Source organism: Trichosurus vulpecula, chromosome 2 (assembly GCF_011100635.1).
Source record: "Trichosurus vulpecula isolate mTriVul1 chromosome 2, mTriVul1.pri, whole genome shotgun sequence".
Lineage (NCBI taxonomy): Eukaryota > Metazoa > Chordata > Mammalia > Diprotodontia > Phalangeridae > Trichosurus > Trichosurus vulpecula.
The window spans coordinates 311,831,341-311,852,366 of NC_050574.1; the positions used below are offsets into that span (position 1 = coordinate 311,831,341).

General features: G+C 37.5%; 1 protein-coding gene and 1 pseudogene across 2 annotated transcripts in view; both read right to left on the reverse strand.

Annotated features, from left to right (window-relative positions):
* Positions 1–5,027: 5,027 nt before the first annotated feature.
* Positions 5,028–21,026, reverse strand: part of IWS1 (interacts with SUPT6H, CTD assembly factor 1) — a 45,926-nt gene continuing 29,927 nt past the window's right edge. The window contains exons 6-15 of one of the 2 annotated variants that reach the window (XM_036742817.1): positions 20,173–20,273; positions 17,896–18,046; positions 16,977–17,059; positions 13,114–13,243; positions 12,370–12,487; positions 11,055–11,166; positions 10,655–10,711; positions 8,095–8,206; positions 7,497–7,644; positions 5,323–5,409 (exon numbers count right to left, since the gene is read on the reverse strand). In XM_036742817.1, the coding sequence (XP_036598712.1) occupies positions 7,516–7,644; positions 8,095–8,206; positions 10,655–10,711; positions 11,055–11,166; positions 12,370–12,487; positions 13,114–13,243; positions 16,977–17,059; positions 17,896–18,046; positions 20,173–20,273 (993 nt within the window). In that variant the 3' untranslated portion in view covers positions 5,323–5,409; positions 7,497–7,515. Of the gene's footprint in view, positions 5,410–7,496; positions 7,645–8,094; positions 8,207–10,654; positions 10,712–11,054; positions 11,167–12,369; positions 12,488–13,113; positions 13,244–16,976; positions 17,060–17,895; positions 18,047–20,172; positions 20,274–21,026 lie in introns of both variants that reach the window. The other variant, XM_036742816.1, reaches the window with a different exon arrangement.
* Positions 13,335–13,770, reverse strand: LOC118835619 (annotated as a pseudogene).

Sequence of the window (21,026 nt, forward strand, 5' to 3'; positions counted from 1 at the left end):
TGCATTAGAATATAAGCTCATTTTGACTAGGGATCGTTTCTCTCATTGTATTTGTATTCCCAGTATCTAACATGGTGCCTGGCATATAGTAGGTGCTTAATAAATGCTTGTTGATTTATACAGTTGTGCACTTTTTAAAAGCTGCCCAGGAATTAGAAAAGGCCAAGGAAAAGCCCAACATATACCTTATTTATAAAAATTTAATCGAACTTCAAATTGATGGATGCTTTGGAGAACAATTTGGTAGTGCACTATAAAAGCTACAAATGTAATCATACGCTTTGACTCAAAGGTCCCATTATTAGAACATTATCAAAAAATTAAAAGATATATTAGTTCAGACATATTGTCACCTTATTTGTAATTGCGAAAGCCTGGAAACCAAAACGTCCAACAAATAAGTCCTAGCTCAGTAAACTGTAGCATACTAAAGTAATAAAATTCTATAATACAATTTTTAAACAATCTTTATGAAATAATATAAAACAAAGAAAACAAAACCAGAAGAGAGTACAGTGTAACTGTGTTTAAAAAATGTACAGGGATTAATGGACAAGGAAAGGTGAAGGCAGTTTGCAGTAATTGACAAGTTGTTATGGATACTTCATATGATCAAATTCATCTGCTCACATGTAAGTAACTGAAAAACAAATTTAAAAGTTGGTGGATGTTTCAAGTTTAAAAAAAAACCATACTTTTCTGCCCCTCCCTTTCCCCCCCAGCCCAAAAAAAGGATTCAGGCGATTTTTGTAGCCATGTTGTTTCCCTCCATCACGTTTACAGATTACAGTAAAATTAAATGGACCATTTCCCAGATTACCCTTGAAAAACATGCAACTATAGAATTTCAGAGCTTCTCTGTTGGATTCCCTTAGAATTTTTCCTGGCCTAGTCTCATTCTCCATGTCCTTTTGGGCAATCTATATGCTAACCCCACCAGGGTGGGGGGACAAAACACACACACACATCTATATCTATATAGCTACACATACAGAAATAGATAGATACTAGTAATTTAAAGGAAAAAACACTAAAATCTGCGGTGTTAGTGGTTAAGAAAAGCTTTGAGTATGAGTTGGCACCTGAGGTGAGACCTTACTATTATAAGGAATCTAAGGTGGAGGTAAGGAGGGAATGCATACCAGCCATAGGACATAGGAAGGGAAAAGAAGGGAGGCCGAGGTTGGGCATAGTCCAGTTTGGCTGGAAAATAGTGTGTGAAAAACGTCTGGAATGGTAGGTGGGAGTCATTGTAGAGATGCAGCACAATATAGGGTCAACTAGAGGGTACAGCAGATAGAGCACTGGCTCTTGAATCAGGAGGACCTGGATTCAAATATGACCTCAGACATTTACTACAGGGTGTCCCTAAAGTCTGGACACATAGGAAAATTGATGGCAATGTGGAGTTATTGCATTGAGTTCACGTGAATCCTGCAAAGCGCGTCAACCTTTGCATCACAAAAGATGGATATCATACTGAAGACGTTATTGCTAATATTCCAATTAAATAAAATGTTGTTGAAAATTTCATTCATTTCATTTCTTGAAAATATGCCGTTTAACATATGACCTGAGCAAGTCACTTTTGGGCCTTAAGCTTTCTCATCTGCAAAAATGAGGGCATGGGACTGGATGGATGACCTCTGAGGGGCCCTTTCAGCTTTATATCTATGAAAGAATGAAAAGAGCTTCAATGTCTTCTTGTTTAGACATGCAATGGAGGACCAGAGGAATTGTTCTTCTACAAATAGCATAACTCCCTTGAGACAACAAGAACATTCCTTTTCTCCATCCCCACTCATCTCTAACTACAGAAACCAGACATTTAATATATGTGGGTGCTTCTCTTTACCACCTAGGGAAGCTTCTAAATTGTTCTAAGATCTATCTACTTGGCTTGCTGGTTCACAAAGGCTGAGAGTAAAATGGCCCCAGAATGACCATAAACTTTTGGCAGACTTCGAGCTAAGCCTTCCCCAAATCTAACACATACCCTACCTACTGATTTCACATTCATAGCTAAAATAGGTCCCAACACATCTTGATCTCACTCCACCACTCAGTATGGCAATCATACGTTAGCAATAACATTTCTGTTTCTCCAGGTCCATTGCAACAAATGAAAGAATAAATAAAATCCTCTTGCCTGGCCTTCCATTAAAAAAAAAAAAAAGACAACTCACCCAACTTGCTCCTGGGAACCTGAAAACCCTAACTACCTGGTCCTGACCTATTAACTTGAGTGACTAAAGTTGTACTTTGATTTATGGAGCAGTAATACTCCTTAAAAATGCCATGCAAATTAAGATTTTATATATCAGATCCTATTTTAAATGCTCTACAGGAGCTTGGTGTTAAAAGGGATCCTACGGTGACTCTTTCTACAAAACCTATTATGATGAAAGTGAAACAAAATGCACAGAACTAAAGGGAGAATTTTTGAAAGAGTGGGATATGCCCTACCCCTTTTCACCATGAGAACTTTTAAGCATTTGAGTGCCAAGTAAGGCTTGTGATGGATACACCTGTTAACCTTGAGAAAAAGGACAAGGTTAATCCAAGAGACCTGAATCTCTACAGTTTTTTGCCACCTGCATTTCTATTGTAATAATTTAAGCTTATCATTCTATTATGAAGGGTTTGTGCCAGCTATCCCTTAGAACTCTTAATACCCCATTTTTTTACATAGGCAAAATATCTGGTCTACATAGGCCTCATGATCTAACTTTCTGATTAGTCTCCCTGCCTCATCTATCCCCACCCCAGTCTACCCTTCAATCAGCTGTCAAAATTGACCTTCCCAAAGTACATCTAATCTTGTCTCTTCTATTCAATAAATTTCAGCGTTATCTTGGAAATCAAATATAAAATCCTTTTGGGTTTTCAAAGCCTTCCATAACCTGGACCCTTCCTTCTTTTCCATATATTCTGTGATACAGAGACACTGGTTTCCTTGCTGTTCCTTGCATACAGCACTCCATTTCCTGGATGCATTTTCACTGGCTGTCTTCTTTGCCTAGGAATTTCTTCCTCTTTATCAAGTCCCAGCTATTGCAAGAAGCCTTTCTTGGTGCCCCTTAATGCTAATGTCTTTTCTCTGAGAGCATCTCTACTTCATCTTGTATATGGCTTATTTGTATGTAGTGGTTTTCATGTTGCCTCACCTATTAGATTATGAGTTCCTTGGAGACAAGGACTATTTTTACCTTTCTTTGTATACTCAGTATTTAGCAAAATGCTTGGTAGACAGTAAGCGCTTAACACTTGATGACATGTTCATAAAGACCAGATACCCCACACTACCTCCATAGCATCGCAGTTGTTTCGGGGCACGCCCTACTGTTGCTTGCTGTCCACAAGAAACGGTATTCAGGAGAGCCTGCTGCCATTACAATAGGAAAATGAGAGGATTCCGAGGTAGCAACATGATTAGGATGACACTTTTTGCTGGTGTGGAAAGACAGGCCCGGAATGAAGCAATGACTAATGTAGACCAGGAAACAGTGGGAGCCACTCTCCCACAAGCGTGGAAGATAGGTCTTCTTTAAAATGTTTCTTATGCCCTACAAGAAAGGAAGGGAAAAGGGGATGGGAGGGGAGTGGGGTGACAGAAGGGAGGGCTGACTGGGGAACAGGGCAACTAGAATATACACCATCTTGGAGTGGGGGGGAGGGGAGAAATGGGGAGAAAATTTGTAATTCAAACTCTTGTGAAAATCAATGCTGAAAACTAAATATGTTAAATAAATAAATTTAATTAAAAAAATTAAAAAAAAAAGTTCCTTAATCCCACTGTCAGGAACAGAAATACTAAGAAATACAAACCTGGACCATATTCCCTAGATTTCTTATCCAAAGACTAGCAATGTTTGAACTTGGTGAAAGAATTTTAATCTTTATTATTTTTCTGGGAGGTACACTGCATATATCTGATACTGTCAGGGGATATTTTCATTGCTTATCAGTTTTCTAAGGAGATTCATTTCAGCAATGTAACCATTTTTGTTGGAAGTATTTTCAAAATTTGCATGCTTACTTATCTCTTGAAACGGGAATCTCTTTTCCTTAATGATTTGAGGTTATCATAAGGGACATCAATTCTTGTCCTGTATTATATACTCCACTGATGAACTCCAAAGGTCAGCAAGGTGTGGAGTCTTTTTGTCCCTCTGCTAAAATGGGCCAAAATGGGTTTTTCTGTCTTGTTATAAGAATTGGCCTCGGGGCTATATTGGTATCCATACAATGTTAAAAAAAACAACAATAAAAAACCCAACCTGGAGGATGATCTCAGGTACACCGGGTAAATCCTTTCTGGAGAATTTATGGAAGTACAAAGACAAGAATCACTCACACAGGATGAGAAGCTATAATGGATTTCAAATTGCACTGTTGTAGGGTGGGGCCCCAAATCAGTGAGATAACAGATCCAGTGAATAAAGAAGTTTTCTTCCTCTGTTGTCAGCACACCCACCTCAGCAGTATTCCCTCCTCACTTTGTTGCTGTCACTCTATGTCCTATGAAACCAGATAATTAAGTTTATTAGAATGTCTAAAATAAGAGTAATCAGGCCTTGTGTGAGTTAGGGCCCGGGGGCTTTCCTATGAGAAAAATGCATGAGCCTTTAGTGAATCTGTGATATCTCTTTTGTTCTGATACATGTAATCTTTGGGGAACAGGAGGAAGGATAGTCTATATTCAAGTCTCTTGGCTGTGCGCTGGATAACTGAGGTTGTTGCTTCTCTAATTATTACAGCCCTATTTCTATAAATTGGAGAATGAATTGCTGCTGTATAGGCTCATCTTTCTGGGACTTAGCACTGTAGGCTACTCCAAAAAACCCTAGACACATAAAATCAAATGGATTAGGCAACCTGGCAATCTAAAGAGTATGGAAAAAATAAAAGAATGTTAAAAAAATCTTCCAAAATAGCTATAGTTCTTCTAACTTCTATAATTAATAAAACATGCCATATGATTTTCCATTATGTACGCATTTCTTCTGAAACAATGAAGAGACGGCTTCCCAAAACCAGATGGGCATTTATTGTCTAAAGTCTGAAGTAGTACAACGAGTATTCATCTGTACAAAGTACACAACAGAACAGTTTAAATACAATTGGGAGAGATGCCCTTGGAGTCTTAGTCCAAGGACATGATACGGAAGTTGAACCAACAATTTACAGATACACTAAAAAAATTTAAAATGTCATCCTTTCCCAAGAGTCCAATGGTGCATTTCTTACAGTAGAGATGAAGAAACATCAGCAAGGTCACAATGGCATTTTATTGCCTTCAATGCTGATTTTCACTGCATGAGCAGATCTGCTTTTTTTCCGTATATCTGTGAATTTCCGCATCTGTTTATCCAATCGACTGATTCCTTTCTTAGAAGTCCCCTGAAACTAACAGATTAAAAAAAATAGTTAAGAAAACAGCAGAAATTGAACACACACAGTTTTCTCTTCCAGCAATGGAAATACAGTAGTCAAATTAGTTAGATCTACAATTCCAACAAGATGCTTTGGTGGGCTAAGGACTAGCATGACAAATGCGCACAGCAGGTGGTAACAATAATTCACATATTTATGATATTGCATTAGAGCTAAAGGAATGTTTAGTGCCAGTGCTTATTTATCGTTACTTAGTACATGGAAAATTTCCTAAGGTGACTGACTCATAGGTTAAAAGGAAAAAAACAGCAACCCCTCCCTATTCTATTTGATTAAAATTAAGCTCATAATAAGACCACTTAAAACCCACAATACCACACAGGGCATGAAAGGGACAAATCTTACAAGACAATGGGGACATATTATGCCTAAGAGGAGAAGAAAATACCAATGACAAGTTAACAGAATCTAAACAGTAAGAAATGAGTAATAACTAACTCTAACTTGTTTTATATGCAAGAATATTTACAAAGGGGGAAAAAGAAATTTCTTAATTGAAGGGACTTAAGACTTCTAAAACTGGTCTAAAAAATGGACAAATCCAGATTTATCACTACAAATTATGACATTTTAACTGTATTATCTATCCTTAGCTATCCTTTGTATTTAACAGCTCTACTATTGTTCTTTTATACCCTAAAATGATCATGTGTAACTCCTAGGTATTCTGGAGTCCAAGAAAACGGTCATCATTTTCCCTTATTAAAAATCTGTCCTTTATAAAAAATTTTATTATCCTAGACTCCCTATAGCTTTCCCCCTCCTTGTAGAAGGCTGAAAGAGGATACTCCTATACTGCACTGTTTATCTCTGAAAATACAGTTAGCTCCTATGAGCATGGTAGCACAACTGCTGCCCCAGTACACAGAGAGGAAGAAATACAATTTCCAAATCAAGGAGATATTGTGTGCCTGCCCATATATCTTTTGGCCTCTAGCACTTGCCAGAATGAGACTCTTAGGAAGTTTCATAACCTTTGTGAACTCACCTGCAAACTTAGGGAGTTAAGACTAGTCAGGGGTTCTTAACCTGAGGTAAATTTACTTTTTAAAAAATATTTTGCTAACTGTATTTCAAGTCAATAGAACTGATTTCCTTTGTAAATTTACGTATTTTTATACATTTAAAAACATTATCCTGTGAAGAAGTTATAAATTTTCACAAGACTAATGAAGACAATCTATGACACAAAAAAAGGTAACCTGGAGACTAAGATGATCTCTGAGATTTGCCTCTAAAATTCTATGATCTCTCCTATACTGTAAAGATCTTTGAAGGCACAGGCTATGTAGCAATTCATCTTAATCCAATGAAATTGAAATACACAGATGGATAGCACTTAATGCATCTTGACACCACACAGAAGGTACTTCATGTATGTTGAGTGAATGCTTTCCTCTTTAGGCATGTTACAGTTCTCAAATTTGACACTAGATGGCAGCAACTGAGAGGAGAGCTAATAATAGAAGGGAAAAGAAAATTCAGAAGTAGAAAGAAGAGATTTATTTGAAGAGAAGAAAGACAAAAGAGATGAGGGAGGCAGAAAGAAATGGGAATATGGGTGAGGGGAGAGGCTCTGCAGGGAAGAAGGGGAAATGAGAAGATGCACAGAAAGGGAGATGGAGAAAGGAAGAGAGAAGTAAGAGGGAAAGAGGGTTTCGGGACCTATCTATTATGCCTTTATCATGTCTATGAAAAGGACTGGGTATCCATCTCAGTAAGACATAATAGAAAGAAGTTTTTAAAAAGCAGTTTCTGAACCTGTGATTTTTCAACGTGTTACCTCCCTTGTTATCCCTCAGGGACTCAAAAACATTGTCTTAAAAACATGATTTGAACAAAATTACTCTGAAAGGCACTTGCAATCTATAGTCTATAATGACAAATTCAAGGATACTTGAATTTCATGAAATATGTTAGGGTCATAATCACAAATGACAGTTTGGCATTCCTGGTTATGATAATGAACACACTTTCTACACTCCATAAAATGCTATTAGCTAAAGCACATGCAGGAGTTCACACTTCCTCAGAGATACCTCTCTGATAAGCTCAGGTTTACAAGGGCATCCTGTTGCCTTCAATGCTGAACTTGACAGCCCGATGCATTTTGCTCAGTCGTTTCTGCTCTGCAAATCGCCTCTTGTGTTTTTCCAAGCGGCTTAAGCCTTTTCTAAGAATACCAGACTAGAAACAGTATTTTCAATTAATGGATATGACAAAAATTAACTAAAGAAATAAAGGCCCATTTGGCTAATTTCATCTAACATTCTATTTTCAACAGATTTCACAATTTCAACCCTTAATTTCTAACAGATTTAATGAAACTGGTTAAGATCACGTGAAAGTAGTTTCATTCATTTCCAGGATTAATTGCTCAGATATCCTAGGACACTAGGCTCATGTAGGGCAAGATGGATTAAGAAGATTTTTCATGGAAAAGACTGCTGTTTGAAGCCAGAAGCATTCTCATCTTCACAAATGATCATGTTCTCGACAATCTCTGTACTGCTTCCGGGCACTTGGTTTGGCTGGAAAGGAAAACACTAGGGCCTCTCTAAACACACATGTAGATGACAGGTGGGTGAGACAGGACAATAAAAGAGACCCTTGCTTTCCTTTTGTGTTGTCACTTACCCTCGATGATTCTACTTCCACATTCCACTTGGGTCTGACAACATAGTCCTTGTTGGAGGGCATTGGTACCCTGGCACGAGCACAGAAACCAGGGTCTCCAGGTCTAAGAGCTCTGGGATAGAGAAAAGGAAAGTGTTTCTTTTTAAAAGGCTAAGTCTTAAAAAGATAAACTTTAAGAATCAGCATTATTTGTAGTGCAGAAATCCACACAAATCTTCCCAACAAAATTAGACCTTTAAGTTTCCTTCTTAGCCAAAGGAATGAACATTTCAAGGAAACAGAAGCAAAACTAGATCTAAAATACTCTGCTAATTGTGTACAGTGTCCAAGGAAGACAAATGAAGTGTTTAATTAAAAAAAAAAAGAAAAAGAACAGTGCTGTAAAGCACTAGTAATACATCCATCCATTCATACACACACGCACACATAACAAATGACATTTAAAACTTACTGGTATAGTTCTAGAAATGCTAGTTAAAGAATAACACAAGAAAAAGAAATTAAGGAACTAAGCATAAGCAAAGAGGAGGCAAAAAACTGTCTTTATTTACAGATGATAGGTATGATGATTTAGTTTGAGAAGAGCCTAGAAATGCAATGAAAAAAAAATTAAAACAATTAGCAACTTTAGCAAAGTAGTAGGAAATGTCTACTCTTAAAACCCAACAGGAAAGAGAGAAAAAGAAATTCCATTCAAAATAACTACAAAATGCACAAAATACTTGAGTCATTTTACAAAAGCACAGTCTGGACTTATGTGACTACAACAGAAATAAAGGAAGAATTAAATAATTGGAGAAATACTCATCGCATATGGCCAGGCTTTGCCAATATAATAAAAATAGCAGTAACATCCAAATTAATGGACAGGTTTACAAAGGGTCACTTCATAGACCCAGAGAAAATAATAATAAAAATTCACTTGGAAAAATGACAAATGCTAGAGGACTAGCATTTGTGGGAAAACAGGAACATTGATGCACTGCTGGTGGAACTGTAAAGCAGTCTATCAATTCTGGAAAGCAATTTGGAACTATGTTCAAAAATTTCAGGAGCAAGCATTATCTGTAGTGCAGAAACACACAAAATGTGTTATTAACACTAAAAGTTATTAAACTGTGTATACTCCAAAAGCTAATAAATAGCAAAAATGGTATTAAACTGTGCATACATACCCTCAGACTAAGTGATCTTTACTCAACAGATTAAGAAAAGAAGAAAAAGACCTATACATACAAAAATATTTACAGCAGCTCTTTTTGTGGTGACAAGGAACTGGAAACTGAGGGAGCACCCATCAATTGGAGAATGGCTGAACAAACTGAAGTATATAAATGTGATTAAAATATTATTGTGCTATAAAAACAGGAGCCTGGGAAAACCTGTATGAACTGATGCAAAGTAACATGAGCAAAACAAGGAGAGCAATTAATTATAAAATAGAAAAAATAAAAAGACAAACATTATTCTTATTCTGAGGAGTCCGTGAGTCTTACCAGGCTGCCAAAAGAGTCTATAACACAAAAAAGGTTCAGAGACATTAATCTAGTTCAGTGGTGTCAAACTCCAAAGGAAAGTGATCTCTGGGGGCAGCATATTGACTTAGAAAACCACAAATTAACATTGTTGATGCTGTATTGAATTTTCATTTATTTTGTTAAACAATTGCCAAGAGCCGTGAGTTTGATACCTCTAATTTAGAGGAAAAAATGTCACAACTTTCAAGAGAAATAATCTAAAGAGGCAGGATTAAAAATAGAAATGTTAATCAGTGGAAGATTAGGTAAGTAAGACCCAAATGAAACTGAACATGAATAGTATTCAATAACTCAAGGACAATAACTATCGGGGCAAGAAAGCCCTTTTGACAAAAAATCTGGGAATATCAGAAAGCAGTTTGAAAGAATTAGATCAGCGTCTCACACCATATGCCAAAAAATAAATTCCAGATAGAATATATAACCTAGATAACTTAAGTATAAAAGAACTTAGATAACCTAAACATAAAAGGTTATATTACTTTAAAAAAATCACAGGTAATTAGAAAGAGGAATCTTATCTTGCCAACTACAACTATCCTAAATAAGGGATACAAGTCAGCATAAAAGATAAAACAGATTATTTTGATCAGATAAAATTGGCAAGCTTTGTTAAAACAAAAGCACTACTGTACATAGCTATTTACATGTTGTGTTCCCCATTTGTGAGCTCCCGGAGACAGAGGACTATTTTTGTCTTTGTATTTCCAATACTTGGCACAGGGCCTAGCACAAACCGAATATTTAATAAATACTTGGTGACTTGTTGATAGTATCACTGAAAAGTGAAGTTTTGGGGTTTTTTTTGGGGGGGGGTGGAGTAATTGGGCAGTGTCAGCGAGGTAACAAACAAAAACAATCAATAAAACATTTAAAAAGAAAAAAAGGAACTAGCAAAACTCTTAAACATTGGATAGTATTAGTTTAACTTTTTTTATGTTTTCTCTTTAAGCAGAGCAGGCAGGCAAATTAAGTTATACTGAATCTTTTGTAGAAAAAAAAAAAAAAAAGAAAAAGCTTACTTTTCCTCTCCTGTCAACACCTTTTCCAGATCTCTTCGTGGTGTCTGACCACCAGCACTACACAGACAAAAATCAAAAGTTAAGTTTCATATTTTTTTTTATTATGAAGAAAATCAAGTTGAAACATTGAGCTTTTCAGTGTAGGTAATATCCTTTATTTACACTATGGTATTAAGAAATGCTTTCTGAGCTGAATCTTCAGGAGGAAAATCTTCATTACTAAATTTCACAGCATTACTTCAGAGTTCTACTGGTTAAGTAGATAAAACGGAAAGGATGATCATGTTGGGATAAACTTTCAGATTTTCTAATGTATGAATACTCACTACCAAGGAGAAGGAGATGGATGCACAAAGGGTTGCAATGCATGAAATTGGAGCTGGGTGACCTTCTCTCTTACCTGTTCATTCGTCTACGCTGAGGCATCTGTTCCAGATCTCTCTGCTCCCTCTCCTCTCTGGTCATCCCTTTGTAGTTGGAGGTGAGGCCAAAGATAGGCCGAGACCACTCATCTACAATATAAACAAAAGGACCAGCTGTTACGGACATGTCTGCTTATGATCATAAAGATGCTTTCCTCCCTCTTCCTGACTGAATATACTCAAAGCCCTTACAATACCCTACCTTTGAAAGTTAAACGATTTTAGGATCATTTTACAGTTGAGCACAATAGATTAATTTTCTAAATTTGAAGACTCAAAAGGCTGTGGTACATTAATTCATTCCTTGTCCCCAAACCAATTTCCTGTCAGTTTAGTGATATACAGTCAGCCTAAAAATAACTCATACTCATATGCTATCTCAAGGTTTGCAAAATGTTTTCCTTGCCACAAATATATCAAATAGCTAATACATGTTTTACAAATTCCTGAGGCTCAAATAAGATAAGCAACTTGTGTATGGTCATGAAGCTAACAAAGCAACGGAAAGTTAATTCAAACCAGGCTACCTGCCTCTATGTAGTTCCTAAGATTTTTTTTTTGGGGGTGGGGGGTGGGCGGGCAGGGCAATTGGGGTTAAGTGACTTGCCCAAGGTCACACAGCTAGTACCTGTATCAAGTGTCTGAGCCCAGATTTGAACTCAGGTCCTCCTGACTCCAGGGCCAGTGCTCTACTCAGTGCGCCACCTAGCTGCCCCTAGTTTCTAAGATTTGACTGAACTATAGTTGTCTTTACAGACACCCAAATAAAGCAGTATTGGACTCAATGTTCTACTTTTCAATCAGTTGTGTAGGCATTATACAGATAAAGGCTAAGGAAACTTAATGGGTTGAAAAAGAAGAAGCCTTTACATACAAATAAAAGCAGTTCTTTCATTTTCCTTACCCCACTAACAAAAAGCACAAAATTATTCGTAATCATATTGCTAAAAAATTTGGGCACATCTTTGAAATAATGACTAAGTTGAGCTCTACCTTTTCAGACATGGAACTATTAAGAATAAGAGTTACCCATCGGGTGACTAAAACAGGTAGAAAGAAACTTTTTATATATTCACTGTTCAGTTTTGTAATTCTATTTTTGCAACATGAGGTAATTAATATTGGCATTAACATATTACAGAAATTAAACAGGAATCAGTGAAGATAGAGCCAAAGCTTCAGCACATGAAACACAATCAGGATTTCCCTCTCATTTTTTTTTAGACAGATGGCTATATGTTAGACAGAAGTTAATACAGAAGAAAAGGTGCTACTTTGAAAACATTTACATACTGATCAATTTGCCTGCCATGTCTTTGTTGGGTCTGGACTCCTTGGGATGCTTATAAAGATACATCACTGCCCGTCCAATACCACTGTGCTTCAGGGTCTCCTGGCTCACACTGGGCAGCTGGAAATCACAGACACGCACATTCGATAAATTATCAGAGCAACAAGAAGCCTGCTGATCAAATCTGGTGGAACTAAAAGGCACAGTTCATGTCGACAGAACAAAACTACTTCTAGAGTTAGGACACTCTGGACAATAGCCAAGAAGGCGGAAGGGCTTTTGGAGAGTGGGGAGAGAAAAGGTATTATCACCTCTAAATCCAGCTATAAAACAATATTCAGAGCATACAGAACATTTGTGGGCAGTATGAGAGTTCATCTACCCAACGTCAAAGGAGGGAAGGATATAAAAAACTTGCATTTCTTTAGAATAAATGGAAAACTAAGAATGGCAAAGTAAAGTTTGTCAGGTACTTAAAAATTTCAACTTTTTAATTCAGTTGCACAAATCAGCCCAGGGTTGTTAGCATAAAATGTTTCAAAATAAAAATACAAAATGTGTTTTTCCAGGCTTCAATATTAGCACACAGTGATGTGATTAACAGCACCACTATCTTATATTCATAACTGTTACTTAACAGAAATATACAAGTATGTCACAAGGTAAAAAAGTTTGCAAAACAATGGTAAAAAGAATAAATGTAGACAATATCTGGGGATAAAAGTCAGTAGAAATAATGCTCCAACCTCTTGCAGGATTTTTAAAAGCTCCTCCCGAATCTTCAGTGCTGGCAAACTCCTATCTGGTAGAGGTGAAAGCCATTCTTTGATGGCAGACATTACACCACTATCAATAAAAGTTTCTTTAAGGTCCTGCCTGCAAAGAAAAGTTCCAAGAGAAATAATGATTGTGAATCTTAAGGAATTTTTTTGAGTAGATGAGATATACATGAAACACTTTTGTTTTAAATTAACACATACACATTTACTTGACTTCTGGCTTGTTGAAGCAGTAGGTTAGACAACACTTGCCAAAATAATGTCTGTCAAAAAGGCTAGCCATAAAGATGCCAGCACCACGGTCATCAGGTGGGCACTCTCACCGAATGTGGCTAATCCTGCCATTCTCATCACCCTTCTAGAGCTTCACAAGGCAAGCTTAGCCTTCTTTCTCTTCCTGGTACCACCATGAAGTCTCAGAACAAGATGAAGGGTAGACTCCTTCTGAATGTTGTAGTCACACAAAGTATGTCCATCTGCCAGGTGCTTGCCCACAGTTGTTGTTGATCAGGTGGAATACCTTCCTTTATCTTGTATCTTGGCCTTGACATTTTCAATAGTATCAGACGGTTTGACCTCAAGGGTGATGGTCTTCCCAGTCAAAGTCTTCACAAAAATCTGCATCATGGCACTGGGTCCACCAATTAATGGCAGAACCGAAAGAGAAACCTCAGGAAAATGCTTAACAATTCGACAGACTATATAATTATGTCCAGATGCATGGTAAAGACAGTTAAGTTTTGTAAGAATTAAATCTCAGAGCAGCTAACAGCACTACAAAGCTTTGAGATACTTTCCTAAGATCTGTGACTTTGTCCCTGCACTGACAGGGACTGCATCCCCATTATAACTCAGTAGGTTGGTTTGAAAGTTGCTTGGTCAAAAAATTCATCACTCTGAGGGGGCGGAGCCAAGATGGCAGCTGGAAAGCAGGGACTTGCCTAGGGGTCTCCCCCACGACCCTCCAAACATCAATAAAAAATGGCTCTGAACAAATTCTAGAACTGTAGAACCCATGAAATAGCAGAGGGAAGCAGGGCTCCAGCCCAGGACAGCCTGGATGGTCGCTGGGCAAGGTCTATCGCACGGAGCTGGGAGCGGAGCAGAGCAGAGCCCAGCGTGGGATGTGCCTGGACCAACCAGACCAGGAGCCAGGCCAAACAGGCCCTAGTGCCCTGAATCAGTGAGCTGTGGCAGTTACCAGACTTCTCAACCCACAAACACCAAAGACAACAGAGAAGATTAGTGGGAAAAAAATTGCGGGGACAGAGTGAAAGGAGTTTGCAATTCGACCACCACTCCAGGGGCAGCAGAGGTGCTGCAGCTCTGAGGACAGAACTACAGCTGCAGTTGCTTCTGGCCCCAGGCCCACCTGGTGGGAGGAAGTAAGTGGTGGATCAGAGCACAATTGCAGAGCCTGCTCAGATCTGAGTTGTAGTCCCGGTTGGCAGTTCTTGGGGGAGGAGCAGCACTGGTGTGGCAGAGCTTGCTGTGTAGAAATAGCTCGGAAAACAACAGTGCAGCCCCTCAAGCTTGTGACAAAGTACTCTATACTCAACAAACAGTCATACCCTGACGAAAAACTCAAGGATCAAGTAGTTGGCTGGGAACATGGCCAGGCAGTGAAAATGGACTCAGATTCAGACTCAGACTTTGGAATCTTTCTTTGGTGACAAAGAAGACCAAAACATACAGCAAGAAGACGTCAACAAAGTCAAAGAGCCTACATCAAAAGCCTCCAAGAAAAACATGAACTGGTCTCAGGCCATGGAAGAACTCAAAAAGGATTTGGAAAAGCAAGTTAGAGAAGTAGAGGAAAAATTGGAAAGAGAAATGAGAAGGATGTGAGAAAACCATGAAAAACAAGTCAATGACTTGCTAAAGGAGACCCCAAAAAATACTGAAAATTTTAAAATAATGAAGAAAACAACACCTTAAAAAATAGACTAACTCAAATGGCAAAAGAGCCCCAAAAAGCCAATGATGAGAAGAATGCCTTGAAAGGCAGAATTAGCCAAATGGAAAAGGAGGTCCAAAAGACCACTGAAGAAAATACTACCTTAAAAATTAGACTGGAGCAAGTGGAAGCTAGTGACTTTATGAGAAATCAAGATATTCTAAAACAGAACCAAAGAAATGAAAAAAGGGAAGACAGTGTGAAATATCTCATTGGAAAAACCACGGACCTGGAAAATAGATCCAGGACAGATAATTTAAAAATTATTGGACTACCTGAAAGCCATGATCAAAAAAAAAAGCCTAGATATCATCTTTCAAGAAATGATCAAGGAGAACTGCCCTGATATTCTAGAGCCAGAGGGTAAAACAGAAACTGAAAGAATCCATCAATCACCTCCTGAAAAAGGTCCCAAAAAGAAAATCGTAGGAATATTGTTGCCAAATTCCAGAGTTCGCAGGTCAAGGGGAAAACACTGCAAGCAGCCAGAAAGAAACAATTTGAGTACTGTGGAAACACAATCAGGATAACATAAGATCTAGCAGCTTCTACATTAAAGGATCAAACAGCTTGGAATATGATATTCCGGGGGTCAATGGAGCTAGGATTAAAACCAAGAATCAATTACCCAGCAAAACTGAGTATCATGCTCCAAGGCAAAATATGGACTTTCAATAAAATAGAGGACTTTTAAGCTTTCTCACTGAAAAGACCAGAGCTGAATAGAAAATTTGACTTTCAAACACAAGAATCAAGAGAAGTATGAAAAGGTAAGTAAGAAAGAGAAATCATAAGGGACTTACTAAAGTGGAACTGTTTTGTTTACATTCCTACATGGAAAGATGACGTGAATAATTCATGAGACCTCAGTATTAGGGTAGCTGAAAGGAATATATATAAAGAGCGCACAGGGATGATCAATTAAACAAAATCAAATTAAGGGATGAGAGAGGAATATATTGAGAGAAGGAGAAAGAGACAGATAGAATGGGGTAAATTATCTCGCATAAAAGTGGCAAGAAAAAGCAGTTCTGTTGGAAGGGAAGAGAGGGCAGGTGACGGGGAATGAGTGAATCTTGTTCTCATCAGATTTGATCTGAGGAGGGAATAACATACACACTCAATTGGGTATCTTACCCCACAGGAAAGAAGGAGGAAAGAGATAAAAAAGGGGGGATGATAGAAGGGAGGGCAGATAAGGGGAGGAGGTAATAAAAAACAAACACTTTTGAAAATGGACAGGGTCAAGGGAGAAAACTGAATGAAGGGGGATAGGATAAGGAGAAAAATATAGTTAGTCTTTCACAACCTGAGTACTGTAGAAGGGTTTTACACAATGATACACATGTGGCGTATGCTGAATTGCATGCCTTCTTAGGGAGGGTAGGTGAGGAGAGAAGAGGAGAGAGAATTTGGAACTCAAAGTTTTAAAAGCAGATGTAAAAAGAAAAAAAGTTTTGGCATGCAACTAGGAAATAAGATATACAGGCAATGGGGCACAGAAATCTATCTTGTCCTACAAGAAAGTAAGGGAAAAGGGGCTGGGGGAAGTGGGGTGACAAGAAGGGAGGGTTGACTGGGGAACAGGGCAATCAGAATATATGCCATCTTGGAGTGGGGGGGAGGGTAGAAATGGGGAGAAAATTGGTAATTCAAACTCTTGTGAAAATCAATGCGGAAAACTAAAAATATTAAATAAATAAATAAAAATTCATCACCTCATCTGGTAATAAGCCAACTCAAAACTTAGCTAGGTTGGTCTGCACCCATGATCTTCATAAGGGAGAAAAACATTATTCAAGTTTTATATCATGATCCTTATACTGAGAAAAACATTTCTATTTTTAAGAGAATAGAAAAACAAGATACTTACTTTTTAAGGTGCATAACTACAGTAGGTAGCAAAGTTAGTTTCTTCAGTGCTGGCTTTTTTTGATTGTTCAGCTGCCTATCTTCCTATAAAAGTGAGGCAGACAGAATAAATTACTGTTTTAAATAGTCATTTGTAATTTAAAAAGATTAAAACAGAACTTCTAGTTCTCAGTTTCACAATAAAAAATACAAAATTGTTCCTTTTGATATATTTGATGGTCTTCTTACAGATCAGAATGGCAAAGGAAAAAAGAACTATTTTCATCAAGGCCCAAATTATGTGATTCATAGCTTTCTGAATGTGGGTCAAACACAACTATTACCAGTCATAATAAAGTGAGAGCCAAACAAAGAAGAAATTATTTTAGCTAAAATATGGAATAAATCATTAACTTTTCAGACAGTTTGCACAACAATACAGGCTTTAACAGGAAGCCAGAGACATCTGTTTTAGACATTAGGAAGAATTTTGTAACCCTAAGAACTGGATAATATTGAAATGTGTGGGACAAATAAAAATTGTGGGATCTACTTGGAATATCTTTAAAGGAAAAATAAGGCACCTATATCTACATAGACAGGTTAGTATTCTATTGACGTAGGGAAATAAACTGGATTCCATGACCATGACCATTAAAATGATTCTCACGCAGAAAAATCTGAAACTTCTTAGTATACTACTGAAACCCAAGAAAACAAATACTGATTCCATGATAACCATTTTAATATTTTTTATTTACTTAGTGAAAAAATTCATGACATAAAACTTTGTTTTAGATAAATGAAAACTTGGAAATACTTGTATTCTCAAAATTTAGACCAAGAAGGCAGACTATTTGAATAGCTATTAAATGGAAGAAACAAGAGCTTCTTTAACACGGAGCTCAAAAAGATTTGTTTTAGAACATGACAGAGCTTACCTCGGCCGCTTCATTCATCTTAACAATCATGGCGCTAACTACATCATCCGCATCACTAATAAAAGTTCCACCATCACGATTTCGCCTACGCTTTCCACTCATACTCTTCTTACGCTGCAGCATCATCTCAAAATCTGACATGAAGTCCATACTGGAGTCCATGGAAGATAAAATTAGGTATAGTGAAGATGTCATGAAAAGCCTTCTACCACTACCATTTTTTTCATATCTACAAACTTACATAAGCATTTTAAACTTCAACTCTGGGATATGCTTCTGGCTTGTAGGTATTTACAACACCACAAACCCTTTAATGACACTTTCACCTCTAATAATTTACCACCAGAAAATAAAGATATTTCTTAAACCAATAACCAAATGTGGAGTACACAGTACTCTCTTAATAATAAGATTCTTTATCTGTCTGTTTTAAACTACTTCTACAAACAGTAAAAAATGTGTTGAGTCTTTTTAGGGGGGCTTGGGGGGGCAATGACTATTTCATGCCTACTGGTGCTTTACATAGTAGATGCTTAAGAAATGCTTGTTGAATTGATCTAGGTGCTCTAGGGGTACAGAAATAAACCAGATGGGCCCCCTGTGTTCAAGGAACTTACAGTCTAGTACGTTTTAGATGAAGTGTGACCAAATTTTGGATGCTACATTACTGAAGATAAATGAAAATTTATAATGCTGTTTTAAGATGCATTTTACTTACTTAGCATATGTAGTATACTAAGTATAGTATTTGCAAGATAAACAACTTGCTTATTACATACAGGCACTAACCTCAAGACAAGACACGCCCTGAGCTTGCAAAAAATTCAAAAAGAACTGCTCTTATTGAAGGGAAATTGTACATTTGTGAATCTCCTGACTTTTCTGTAATGGCTTAAAAAACTTTTTTTGATAAGCATTTACTATCTCTTCCTCCTATTACCCCTCTCTTAACACTGAACAACAAAATAAAAAGAAAACCCCATAACATATATTACATAGTCTGGCAAAAAAAAACCAGCCACATCTAGAAACATGGGCCTCATTCTGCATTTTAAATCTTATCACTTCTCTGGTAGGAGGTGGGCAGAATGTTTCACCCTTGGGCCTTTAGATTCAGTTTATCATTGCAGTGACTGGAGTTCTAAAGTCTTTCAGACTTGTTTTTCGTCAAAAGCATTTATAACAGGCCTTATGGAACAGAGGAAATAATCCCATGAGGGAGGCAGTATAAATATTATTCCTATTTTACAGATGAAAGAATAAGGGAGGTCCAGGGTTTAAGGTAAGTTCTCAGACTTTGGATCCAACTCCAGTTCTACTATACCAAGACGCTTAGGAGCACTGCACTTATGTACTCTGTAGTCTTGGATTGAAGTCTCACTTCTTCTACCAACTTGTGGCCAGTACGGTCTTAGACAAATCACTTAACCATCAGGTGCCTTAGCTTCTTCATTAGTATAATGGGCTGATACCATTTTCTTTATAACTCCTTCACCGGGTTCTTAGGAAAACAGAACGAGATCACAGATGATGAAAGTGCTTTGCAAAATAAAGTGTGATTCAAATAGAAAGTGATATTTTGAAACAAAATTCAAAACGGGACAACATACTGCAAAGCCCACCAAAAATATGTACATAGAGGCAGCTGGGTGGTTCAGTGGATAGAGTGCTGGGCCTGGAGTCAGGAAGACCTGAGTTCAAAGCTAGCCCCAACACTTACTAGTTATGTAACCCTGGGCAAGTCCTCAACCTCTCTTTACCTCAGTCTCCTCATCCACAAAATGAAGATAATAGCAGCGTCCACCCCACAGGGTTGCTGAGAAGATCAAATACTATTTATAAAAAGTGCTTAGCACAATGCCGGGCACACACAACGAGCACTATCTGTTATTATTGCTATGAGTTCAAATCTGTTTCAGTTCAAAGGTAATATAAAGAAATGGTCTAATGGTTGGTTCATATTAATTCATATTACAAAACCCTGTTAGTAAGGCTAATACTTTTCCTCTTGGCTTCATGGGTCAGCTTAGGGCAGAATAAGTTGGGATTGATAAAAGAAAAAAATGTGGTATTGGTTTGTCCTTTGTATTGCAGTTAGGAATCTAGTTTTTAAGATTCTGGATATGAACAACATCAAGACTATACTGACCCAAGCAACTATGATCAATAAATATTACAACTATTATCTCAAACAGGAGGGAAAATAAACTGGATAAACACTTGTCCTCAATTCTAAAAATCTTTTATAAAACACATTTTGCTCACATATGGACTTACTGTTTTCCTCTTTTTATGTTATCATCAGAATCGGAATCATCTGCTGCCTCTTTAACTTGTGTTTCACTTTTCTCTTCTTCCAGATCTTCTTGGTTAAAACCCTGTCAGAGGCAGCAGACGTTAGTTATAGTGATCCTATTCTCTGTTGCTTCTTGAATGGGTATTCCCCTGTACACTTTTACATACAGACACAACTCTCTCTCTCTCTCACACACACACACACACACACACACACACGCCCTTTGGCATAAGAGACACAAGAAAGGAGAATTTTAACAAAGTGAAAGTTATATGCCCATCCTAATTGATGAGACCTGTTAGATTTATTGGTTTTTACCCCAATTTGGATCAAGTCAGCTGGTCCATAAGCACTGATTACATACCTACTATGTGCTAAGCACTAGGGATATAAAGAAACACAAAAGTGGGTCCCTCATTTCAATTAGCTCATAGTCTAATGGGGGAGACAACATGTAAATATCTATGGACAAACAAGATACAGACAGGATAAATTCGAGATAGTCAATAGAGAAAAGGTACTAGCATTAGGGGGAATAAGGAATGTTTTTCTCATAGAATATGAGATTTTGGTTGGGACTTGAAGGAAGCCAGGACACGGGTGAGGAGGGACAATATTCTGAGCCTGAAGTGCAGTCAAAGAAAATGTCTAGAGTCTGGAGATAGAATCTTGTGGGTGAAAAAGTTAGGTCAGTGTCACTAAATCATACAGTATTAGGGGCTTAGGAAGGATGTAAGACACAAAAAAGAGTGGAAAGGTAGGAAAAGGCCAGGTTGTGAAGGGCTTTAAAATCTAAAGAAAGGATTTCATATTTGATGCTTGAGATGACAGGGAA